This window comes from Macaca nemestrina, chromosome 3 (genome assembly GCF_043159975.1).
Source record: "Macaca nemestrina isolate mMacNem1 chromosome 3, mMacNem.hap1, whole genome shotgun sequence".
Lineage (NCBI taxonomy): Eukaryota > Metazoa > Chordata > Mammalia > Primates > Cercopithecidae > Macaca > Macaca nemestrina.
This window is the reverse complement of record NC_092127.1, coordinates 101,071,011-101,083,566: the sequence shown is the minus strand read 5'-3', so window position 1 is coordinate 101,083,566 and position 12,556 is coordinate 101,071,011. Positions and strand designations below refer to the sequence as shown.

Below are 12,556 nucleotides of genomic sequence, written 5' to 3'. Positions count from 1 at the left end.
CCCATTCCTGTCATTGCCCTCATAGGGACCCATTCTGGTAATTTTGGATATGTAGAAAAACAAATCCTGTTTGTGTGTTTAAATAAATCGATTTATACCATAGACCTTTTTTTTTTTTTGCTTACAATGCTTTTATTAAGGTGTATTTCTTCTGCAGTGTGTAGCTCTAGTAAGTTATCCTGTTGATTGTGTAGTACTTCCTAGCATGCAGCCACATTTTACATAATATCCATTACTATAGCAGAATGGTTGGCCCTAATTCTATTTCAAAATCTTTGGGCTGGGCGCGGTGGCTCAAGCCTGTAATCCCAGCACTTTGGGAGGCTGAGGTGGGTGGATCACTTGAGGCCAGGAGTTCACGACCAGCCTGGCCAACATGGCAAAACCCCATCTCTACTAAAAATACAAAAAATTAGCCAGGCGTGGTGGTGTGTGCCTGTAGTCCCAGCTGCTAGGGAGGCTGAGGCAGGAGAATTGCTTGAACAGGAGGCAGAGATTGCAGTGAGCCAAAATTGCACCACTGAACTGCATTCCAGCCTGGGTGTCAGGGTGAGACTCTGTCTCAAAAAAAAAAAAAAAAAAAAAAAAAAAAAAAAAAAACCCGAATCTTTGTAAATTCGCTTATTGACTTTTGACTTTTCATAAGTTTCTCGGTGGGTATATAACAGAAGTTGGAGTGCTAAATCCCAGGCATATACTCTACCCAGAACGATCAGGTTGCCCTCCAGAATGACTGCACCAGCCTACAATTCCACTACATACATGAGAAAGCTGGATTTAGCCATACTCTCACCAGCACTGGTATCATCTAGCTTCTTCATCTGTGCTAAATGGAATGTTTCAAAAGTGAGACCTCATTTTATGTTGCATCTTTTAGATTCCCAATAAAGTTGAATATCCATCCCTTCACCTAGTCATTAGTCACTGGGGTTTCTCTTTGTAAATGACCTATCAAACCTTTAACATCTTACAATTTGATCTAATGGGAAACAAGTATGTTTTTGTTTATTGCCTATTTCTCTGCTGGGTCAAGGTCTTTTTTATTGTTTGTTACAAGTTCCTTGTATTGTTTAAATATTAATCCCTTACCAGTTTGGACCCTGTTAATATCTCTCATCCACCTGATAACTTTGCCAATGTTTCCTTCATTTTTACATAGAAAAATTCATCTATGTTTTTGCCTCATTGTTTTGGGGGTCTTAAAGAGACCTTCATGAGGTCACAAAATTTTTATGTATTAAACTTATGGTTTTACCTTTCACATTTAATATTTTAAATTTGTATAAAAGGTCTGTAGGTATTTTTGTCCACATAATGAGCCAGTTTAATCAACACTGTATTAAATAAGTCCTTTTTCCTTAGTAGCTCACGATGTCAATATATTTCAGATTCATGCATATATGTGCCTGTTTTTGAATGCTTTATCCCGTTATACTGATCTAGGATTGTTCCTGCACAATGACTTCTATGACTATGTCTTTTTAGTATGTCTTCAGATGTGGTGAGGTGATACCTCTCTGGGTTATTTTTTGTTTTGCAAAATCAGACTAAGCTATTTTTGTGAATCATTTTTTTTCATATAAATGTTAAAATAAGTTTGATGGGTTCCTGAGAGGAAAAAGAGGGAAACGTCTCATTGAAATTTAATTTGGATTGTGTTGAATATATTGGTTTGAGGAGAATTGATATCTTTACAATATCAGAAACACGATAATGTGCCCTTTTTCAGATCTTCCATCATGTCCTGTGTCTTAAAATTCCTTAAAGATCTTATGCATTGTTTAATATGGTCTTACTGCTACTACAGCTTTACTGTTTTATGGTTTTATTGCTATGATGAACAGAATCTTCTCTTTCATTATAGTTTCTAGTTGGTTATTGCTATTCTAAAGGAAATTAATTTACTAATTTTTAAATAAATTAATCTTACACTCAGCACACTTGTTGAAGTTTTTTACTAGCTGTGGTTCTGTGTTTCTTTAGGTTTTCCTTTCTTTTTCTTTTTCTTTCTTTTTTTGTAGCGACAGGGTCTCACTCTGTGGCCCAAGCTGGAGTGCAGTGCAGTGGTGATCACAGCTCACTGCAGCCTCAAACTCCTGGCCTTAAGTGATCCTCCTGCCTCGGCCTCTCACAGTGCTGGATGAGCAGGCATGAACCACCGCACCTGGCCTCTTTAAGTTTTCTATGTAGAAGACCATCTCATCTGTAAATAAGGACAGTACCATGCTAGAGAGAGGCAGCCAAAGTAGACATGCTTATTTCTCATCTTAATGAGAATGTGTTTTAGTTTGTGTTTCTCTGAAGGAAGAGATAAGACAAGCACTTTGGGTTCAAGTATTTAATAGTTTATTTGGGAGGTGATATTCAAAAACTGGAGTAGGGAACAAAGTAACACAAAAAAGGAGGAAATGCCAGTATGCGGGTGTGTTGCCTCAGCTCCTCCTCTGAGAACATGACAGAATGCCCCTCTGTCTGAAGAACTAAGGCTGGGGCATTTGCCCACTGGCCCCAATCCCTACTGGTTGAGGGGTGCTCCTGGGTGTTACCAGGCTACATTTGCACACAAGGTGAACTTCTTTCAAATTTGGAGAAGGCCCAGGAGCAGAAAGTGAAGAGACATGTGGTGCAGGAGTGGGATGCTAAGGTCTACGCTCACATGGAACTGTCCACCAGAGCTGCAACCAAAATCACATAGGAGACAGCAACACAAGTGTCTACTCCAGTCCACCCCTTGCACCATTCAGATCCACTCATGCACACCCTGGACTTTGTGAGGGAGAGGCCAGCTGTAATCTCTAGGTAACACAATACAGGACTAGAACTACCTAGTCCCCATTGCTGCTGCTGCTCAGACAGCTGTAGTAATAACTTCACCCTCTACTGTCCTTCCGGGAGTTCCCTTGCTCTTGGCTGCTACTTCAACTGTACTAAGCTGCGTGCCTGGTGCACTGATCCACACGTTCAATCTCGAGGGCTCAGAGCCCTTGGTTACCTTGCCCTTACAGAGCTGTGGAGCATGGAAACACTGAGTTATCTCTGTGAAATCTCTGCCCAATTATGTAGCAGTAACCCCAGCCTCTCAGGATGACAAATATATCTTTTCTCTGCCTGCTCTTCCACAGGTGTGGAAATCCCAAAGAGACCACGTGGCAGACAGTAGCAGACTCAGTGGAACCCTCAGTGTACTTCCAGGTGGACATGTTCCCCCGCTTTTTAAGTCCAGAACATCTAAACCAGCAGAGACTAAAGGTGCAGAAACAGAAGTGTAAATTCTAAAGATGGGTTAATGGGAATGATATTGAGAGAAGCCAGTATTGCTTGATTCATGGACCTGTGCATTTTAACTGTTGGAAGTAGGCAGGAAATACTCATTTAATGTAGGGACCTGGAAACTTTACATACAGGACCGATAACTATTTTAGGCTTTGTGGGTCATAATGGTCTTTGGTGCAACCACTTAGCCATCATAGGGCAAAAACAGCCACAAACACTACAAGAGTGAATGAGCATGGCTGTGTTCCAATAAAGTTACATTTTCAAAAGCAGACAGTGGGCTGGATTTGGCTGGCAAGCCAGTTTGTTGAACTCTGGCTCAATCCATAAAACACATGCTGGAGGATAGTGCCCCACTTTTCACTGAGGGCATCACCCATGAACTGCCACTAGCATGATGCTTATGACCAGTCATGTCCTGTGGAATAAAACAGTAATAGCTAAAAATGTATTGAGCAGGTCCCATGACCAGGTATTTCTAGGCACTTTACATATAGCATCTTATGTAATTTCCATAACCCAACTGTGGTAGATACTATTAGAATCCCTATTTTATGGGTAAGAACATTATAGATTACCCTGAGCTAGTCCATCAGGGTTACAGACCTGGTGAGTAAAGGATGACAAGAGGAGGAGAACTGGGGAATCTTGCCTGGGCTTGACTTAGGACCTTTTAACTTCGCGATGGTATGAAAGCCATGCGCATTCAGTAGTACCATACTTTGAGTAGCATGCCACCATTCTGTTTCTCACATTCAGCATTCAATGAATTACAGAGATTAGCTGTAGAGATAAAAAGGCCCCATATTTGCCTCACAGCTCTTACAACTCCTTATCTTCCACTGACACCCACTGCACCCATTCTGGCTTATGCATAGGGCATTTTCCAAAGGAACCCACCTCAGGATTTATCAAGACGCGCCTGATAATACTGCAGTATTTTCCAAATCTTAGCAAGGAAATAATCTGTGTGACCTTTGGCCAGTTGCAGTCTCTGAAACACAAGTTTCCCCATTTGGAAAATGAAAAAGATGGAACAGCTTGAGGTTTTCCAAACAGCATGCCGCCAAGCCTCTCATTATTGAGCTGATTCTTTGAGCTGAGACTTTGGTGCCTGACAGAGGGAGCCAAGTGAGAGCCTGCATCCTCACTTAGATCAAAGCAGTACCGCTTCCAAGTGTCATTTAGCAGAGGCCCACATACAAATGGTCTCTGAATTGCGAGGGCTTGACTTAGGACTTTATAACTTTGCAAAGGTACAAAAGCCATGCACATTCAGTAGAACCAGACTTTGAGTCTCATTTAGTATTCAATAAATTACAGAGATATTCAACACTTTAATATAAAATAAAATATAAAGCCTATAAAATAGGCTTTGTGTTAGGGGATTTTGAACTGCAGGGTGTATCAGTGTCCTGAGCGCATTCTTAGACTAGGCTAAGCTATCATGTTCGGTAGGTTCAATGTATTAAGTGTATTTTTGACTTACGATATGGGTTTACCGGAAGATAACAAGATCGTAAGTCGAGCACCATCTGTACGCTGTTCTATGGGGCTCAGGGGTGGAAGGATGACTCTGCAGCTAACAAATGATCTGAAGATCAGGTGATGCTTATGGGTTCACTTAGTTCTACTTGTGCTTCTGATATTAGGTGGATACAAAATACAATGCATGGTTTTCAATGCAGCAGTTACCCAGTGATTGAATGAAGATCAAATTATAACAATGGAAGTTAGTGAGCCTTAACTTCTTATTGCAATCCTAAATAGGTGCTATATTTCCCAAATAATTACCTAGAATTTCCAGCCTACCTCTGACACAAGGGAGAAAAAAGGTAATACTTTCCTTCCTATTATAAGCATTCTAGAGGACCACTGATTCTTATCAGGGAAGCTTAGGAAATTCCACCCTATGTAATCACAAAGAAATGTGCCAGCCTGGGCAACCAAGTGAGACCTTATCTCTACAAAAAAATTAGCCAGGTGTGGTGGCGTGCACCTATAGTCCCAGCTACTCGGGAGGCTGAGGCGGGAGGATCACTGGGGCCTGGGAGATCGAAGCTGCAGTGAGCTGTGATTGAGCCACTGCACTCCAGCCTAAAGAACAGACTGAGACCCTGTCTTAAAAAAAGAAAGAAAGAAAGAAATTTGAAGTTTTATAGTTTAGAAAATAAGACTTACTTTGATTTAGAGTATCATTATGTTCATATTGCTAAGTGGAGGGAAAAAAGTAGTCTACAAGTCAACATGCAAGTTAACCATTTATTTAAAATATGTATACAAACAGGCTGCAAGCCAGATGGTAGCTATGTCTGGTGCGGTTCAAGGCCGGGATCTTTAGTCCACAGAAGATAAACACAAGCCTGTGAGGGTGGGGTGGGGACACTGCTATCTCCTGCATTGTCTTGGTGAAGGTTAGCTGGAGCAACTATTCAGGTTAGCTTGACACACAAATCCCTATGGATGTAGTAGACATTGTTGCATTGGTCTTAAATCCCAAATCTGTGTTTACCAAGGAACCCTCTGACCTCAGTTTCACACCTGAGAGAATAATGTAACAACATAATGTCCACATTAAAACTGTACTGTTTAAATGAGTGATTTGGTGCTCTGGGTTACAGATCTTTGGTCGGATGACTGGTGTGAATTCATTACTCAGAGAATAGCCACCCCTTTGGATGCACTAAAAACAAAAATTCCAGGCCAAGAGTGGTCTGACACCTGTGATCCCAGCATTTTGGGAGGCTGAGGCGGGTGGATCACTTGAGGCCAGGAGTTCAAGACCAGTCTGGCCAACGTGGTGTAACCTCGTCTTTACTAAAAATACAAAATTTAGCCAGGTGTGGTGGCACACACCTGTAGTCCCGGCTACTCAGGAGGCTGAGGCAGGGGAATCACCTGAACCTGGGTGGCAGAGATTGTGGTAAGCCAAGATCGCACCACTGCACTCCAGCCTGAGACAGAATGAGACTCCATCTCAAAAACAAACAATTCCTGAACATGAGAAACAAAACAAAACAAAACAAAACACACGCTCTCCCACATGCCCCGAGGCCAGAAGGCTCCATCTCAACTGATACCAGCCTCTCTTACCCCTCTTACCATACTAACTGCCACCACACAGGACTGAGTGTAAAACTAATGGCGGATGCAGGAACCCACTTTTCGCCTTTTGTCAAAGCAGGGCAGAAAGGTGGGGGAGAGAATGAAGTATCAAGAAGCACTGTGTTTGTTCTATTAAGAAGAAACAGGATTTCAATATAATATCTTGAAATTTAAAATTACAACAAATTTCTTCGAACTTTGGTTTATCAGCATATTAACACAGCCTCACGTGAAGCAGGAACAACAACTGTCTACAGTAGGCATCTCTGCAAACGACGGCCTCTGGGCCAGATCTGGTGTTCACTGGCTGTGATGTACAGCCCTCCAGCTAAGTAGAGGTTTTACATTGCTGAAAATGGTTTTTAATTTTTTTCTAAAGTTATGTTTTTTAAAAGAGGCAAATAGCAAAAAAAAAAAAAAGACCCCGAGAGACAAAGTATCAGGCCCTTCTCAAAGTTTGTCAACCCCTGGTTTACAGGAATAATGAACTCCCCTCCGTCCTGCCTCCACCAACCAAAACAAAGTCTTTAAAACAAAATACACAAGACCAACCAGAAACACAGATGGAAAGATGCCTTTTTAAACAAAAGACCATCCTCCCTTCTTTGATCTTAGCAACTTTAGTCTGAATCTGCATGACAGATGATTGAAATTTTTGAAAAAAATCAAAATAAATAAATTATAGGGTTGCACTGAGAAATTTAGTGGACACTGAAAAAGTCAAATTGGCTGTTCTTCTTGAAGCTAGTTGAAAAAAAAAACAATGTAAATATCCATGCATTCACAGAACTTTAAAGGTAGAAGAAACTCTCATTTTACAGATGCATAAAGGAATTTGGGGAATGTAAGGTTCTATGAAAACAAAGAACATGAAATGAAAAAAAAGTATTAAGAATTACTTAGTCCTTTTGATATCCATGAGAGGTAGGGAGAGCAATAATCCCAGCATAAGCACATAAATTATCAAACCAGGACACTAAAAATAATTAAAGAGATGGATATAATTATATAACTTTGAAAACATGTATTTCTTGATTGCATATTTGCTTCATTATATTGATAGACCTAGAAGATAGATTTACTCAAATCTTATTTTAACAATATCTTTCAGAATGCACCACAAGAAACTTGTTTGGATTATATTTTTGTGTATGTGCAAAAAAATGGGCTGTAATAGAAAGTTTTTTTTTTTTTTTTTACTGTGAAAACCAATCAAAAAAGTTTTTAAAATACTGTAATGACTTGCAGGTGTTGTCAAGCCAATGACCTTTTATAATCCTACTGCTACATCCAAAAGAAAAGTTCTTTAGACACAGTACAGTGAGGTATCATAAAACACTATATATTGCCATTAAGGAATGCAAAGCAATACAGATAGTATACATTTATAGTATAAACAGTACAAATAGCAACTTATATTCATTTAACTGAGGTTTATTTTATGTTAAACCACATCAATTCGTCTCCATTATAGATTAGTTCTGACATCTGGGAAAATAAAATCAAAAGAATATATATATATATATAAAAAACATAAAATGAGCACATAAAATTTACCATCTTAACCATTTTAAAATTAAGGAACGTTTTTTAAAGTGTGGTTTGTTTTCTTATAACGTAGAAATTTACTTAAGGATATATATACCCATATATAATATATAAGATATGAATTATATATAGGATATATATCCTATATAATATATATATCCTGATATATAGGATATAAAATAGAGAATACATATAATATACAAGGTGTATATAATATATGGATATCTATATCCTTAAATAAATTTCTATTTTATAAGAAAATAAACCACACTTTTTTAAAAGTTCCTTAATTTTAAAATGGTTAAGATGATAAATTTTATGTTATGTGGTTCTTACCACAACAAAAGTATATAAAAGCAATTTTAATATAAAAAGAGGATACATAAAACAGGATATAATTAAATTCTCATTTATTTAAAAAGTAGTTGTTAATAATTTTGGCTGTTTTGTTTCTTCTGAAGTATATTTTGTGTAAAAAGTATAGATAGATATTTCTCTCTGTGTAATAAGGGAAGGGTATATACAGAGAACTGTAAGGCACAGGTATGTGAAAAGCAGGAATTATACCAAGAACAGGAAAAACTGATTAATCTTCATGATCACATAACCAAGAAAAAAGATAATGTGTTCCAAGATGATGCGTTAATCAAATATCATCCAAAAAGAAAAAAGTTCAAAGATAAAAATATAATGCCATGTTCCCAAATTGATGTTGTGACAGAATGTCAGGGCACCCACGGACAAACTAAATGAATTCCAAGATGACCAGTCTCAGGGCATCTACACACCAGTGATGCCCCAGCTCACTTAATTCCTGTAAGTATTGAAAAGTATTTATTTTTAAAAAAGAGGGCTACATGCAATGTGGTCTCCTGAATTGAATCCTAGAACAATGAAAGAATATTAGTGGAAAAGTGGTGAAATCTGAATATTGTGTGCAGTTTAATTAACAGTGATTGTACCAATGTTAGTTTCTTAGCTTTGACAAATGCACCTTGCTATATAAAATGTTAACATTAAGGGAAGCTGGGCAAAGAGTAGACAGGAAATTTCCTCACTATCTTTGCAACTTTTCTGTCAATCCAAAATTATTTCCAAATTCTTTTAATTTATTAAAAAGTGGGGAGAGAATTAAGTATCAACCTATGCACACAGAAACATAACACTTGGCTGTAGCAGTGTTCTCATAACAGCAACACAGGGGAATACAGCGAGTGTCATTTCAAAAATAACGCAGGGGTAAGAAAGGAAGTAGTGACTGGGAGAGTGGCTGAGTGGGCTTTTGTGTGCTACAATCTTCTATTTCCTGACCTGCATGGGTGGTTGCACATAATTCACTGAACTATATTTTTTGGTACATTACCCTTCAACTAAAAAAAGATTAAAATATTTCCCTATTACTGATGAAGGTTAGAATGAAAAGGACATACAGAAATAAGGTATATAAGTAGGAAAGAAAACCTACGCAGGGACAGATGTAATAGTTATTAAATCCTAAGTAAAATTTCCAGAGCTGGAAAAGATCTTAGAAATTACCAAATCCAGGAGTGGTCAGATTCCTTTATGAAGGTAGATCTGGAGATACTTATGCACTGCGGATAGGCAGAGGCCAGACTTTTGTATTTTAGCAAAGTTCCTCAGAAGATTCTGACACACACCTGGATCATAAACCACTGAACTACCCCAAGGTTACGTGACCTTCCACAGCTAGAATGTTCCAGAAATAGTGCAAGAATTCTATTAATGGACCTCTACTCTACCTACAGTTCAAAACCCTCAGCCAAGATTCCTGAGATATTACACCACTAGAGAGAAATATCAGTAAGTTCTATTAACTTTAATGTGCTTATCAAAAAGATTTTTCTATCACAGTGGTTTTTTTACCCTGTAAGACAGACTCTTTTTTCCAACATATTTTCAATTTTACATTTCCAGTATAGCATTAATACATTTGTCATTTATTAAATAATGGCAAATCACAGCATCATAAAGTATTAAGACTGAAAGGCTACTAACCTACCTATTCATTTTAAAGATGAGGAAACAAATGCCAGAGACAGGAGTTTCCAGAATTCGATTCTCCTTTTTTAGGTTAATAAGTTAGACTAGATTTCTTCCCCATGGTTACTGTCTGAGGAGATGAACTAATATGCGATACATGATATCTTGGATTCTTTCATGTTTAATTCCATTTGTTGTGATTTCTAAAAATGTATCTCTTTAAAACAACTGCTATTGTGCAACAGTGTGACAGCAAGGGAACAGAAAACAACAAAAAAACTTGATTGAATACTTCAATCAAGGTGCTTCTTTCTTATGTGAGGATAAATCATACTGAATTAAGGGGAAATTTAAGAATATTTTTTAAGAAATAACAATTTCAGGTAGGCAATTGTGAGGAAAATAACAATCATACAAGCCAAGGCCACGTGATTCTTCCACAAGCCCCAGGGTGAGAGATCGATGCCCTGCTTTGTCAAATATTCTTCACCAGTACATCTGAAATTCAACAGAAAAAAGAATATAACTCATTCCTAGCATCTGTCAAATGTTACTCAGTATATCCACTGTTCCTTAAGGGAGCCTAAAAGTCAACCAAGCCTTTAATGATTATCCCTTCAGATGTCATAGCTAACAGTCATTGCGTGCTTAAAATTTTGCTAGACACTAACAAGCAACATGATCCTAACTTAGTTAATTCCTAAAACAATCCAATGTGATGGACATTGTACACACTTAAAAGATGAGGAGACTAAGCTTTAAGGAACTTGACCAGGTTTACAGAGTCATCCTTTGAATCACTGACTTTTTAGCCTACTCAAATGTATTGGTTTCCAAATCTGTAATGCTGCTCTCTCCAAAGGGCAGAAACATTTATCAAGTAATAGTTCCCTTATCCCTGATAAAGAAAACATCTGCTTAAACAGATGACACCTATGACCCTTACTAAGATGATCAAAGCTCTTACAGTACTGTTTACCCTTGCAAACAGCCATAAAAAACAACACAGGCTAAGAATTCCAAAACCAGGAAAAGAGGTGTGCATGGTTTTCCTGCCAAAGTCACGTTCTGTCAGCTCTTACACCAAGACTGTGATGAGCATCACAGATACTCAGGTACAAGACATTCCCAGCAGACTCAGCTATTAGGTTTAAGCCTTAAGTGGCAGCTAGAGTAGAGTAGGATGAACTCCTTGTCACAGGTTAGGAAAGCACCTGATACTAAAAATACCTTGGACAGCCACAGTTACTGCCTGATACCATTTTTGTGCAACTCTTTGGAATTCAGCAATTCCAAAAACATACATAGACTCTCTTTTACTATAAGAATAATTTCCTCTTGGCCTAGCGCAGTGACTCACACCTGTAAGCCCAGCACTTTGGGAGGCCGAGGCTGGCGGATCACGAGGTCAGGAGATTGAGACCATCCTTGCTAACACGGTGAAACCCCGTCTCTACTAAAAATACAAAAAATTAGCCGGGCGCGGTGGCGGGCGCCTGTAGTCCCAGCTACTCGGGAGGCTGAGGCAGGAGAATGGCGTGAACCCCGGAGGCGGAGCTTACAGTGAGCGGAGATTGTGCCACTGTACTACAGTCTTGGCGACAGAGTGAGACTCCGTTTCAAAAAAAAAAAAAGGAAGAGCTTCCTCCTTTGCCTTCTGAGGATGAAGCCTCATCTTCCCTTACGTGAAGCCCATGGTGGCTCCTCCTTATCTGGTCCCACTTTTCCCGTCCACTTCATCCTGGCCACCCTGATCAAGCCAAAAGAGAGGGACAGAATAAAGAAAGCCTCTGTGTATAGAGGATTTCCTGTGAATAACCGAAAAGAGTAATTTGTCCTGTTATTAAGAATTATTTATATTCTACTTGAACATTCAGGAGATTTAGGATCATATCAACATTCTCTTTTCTCTCATTAATTTATGTATCAAAATCAAACCATTAGCAAGCATAGAAAAGGAAAGTGTTACTAAATTCTTAAAACAATATTATCTAGTGTTATTAGAATCTATTTTAACATTATGTGAAAATGGTTTTTTCCCTCAACTTACTCAAGTGTTTCTTGTTTTTTTAGAGGATAAATTGATTGATAGGGAATATTTCAAGTTAATTTAAAACAATACCATATGACTATGCGGCCTTTAATTTCATGATGTCTTCCAAATGCATGAGGCAGTGGAAGTGCCAGGATCTTGGCAGAGAAATGTTCACTTTCTTTGGGCTATTGCTGCCTATTTCATTCTTACTACTGTCCATGGGTTGGGCTCAGAAGTATCCGTGAGCTCATGGACCCATAGATTTCATAGAATCCATACAGTTCAGTGACCATAAGCCCTTGATAAAATATCAAAACCCCTCACTTCAATCTCAAATGCTCTGAAAACCAAGAATTCAAACCCACAATCGAAATATCAAAAGGATCTTTTAAAAGGCCCAAAACAAACAATAAGAAACAAACATAGGAAACATTGCTGCACGTTAAAGACAATTTTTACAGCAGCAGAATACTGAGGGGTTGTGTCGCATGTTCACGTGCATTCACGCACAACTCACTTTATGGATGAGAAAACGTAGGCTCGGAAAAGTTCAGTACCCCTGGAAGGACTCATACAGATCTAAGCCCAGTGGCC

General features: G+C 38.6%; 1 protein-coding gene across 1 annotated transcript in view; it reads right to left on the bottom strand.

The window, feature by feature from the left end:
* Positions 1-8,199: 8,199 nt before the first annotated feature.
* LOC105479643 (ATP binding cassette subfamily G member 2 (JR blood group)) overlaps positions 8,200-12,556 on the bottom strand; it is a 61,411-nt gene continuing 57,054 nt past the window's right edge. Inside the window, exon 16 of the mRNA XM_011737725.2 lies at positions 8,200-10,425. Within this exon, the coding sequence (XP_011736027.2) occupies positions 10,278-10,425 (148 nt within the window). The 3' untranslated portion in view covers positions 8,200-10,277. The remainder of the gene's footprint in view (positions 10,426-12,556) is intronic.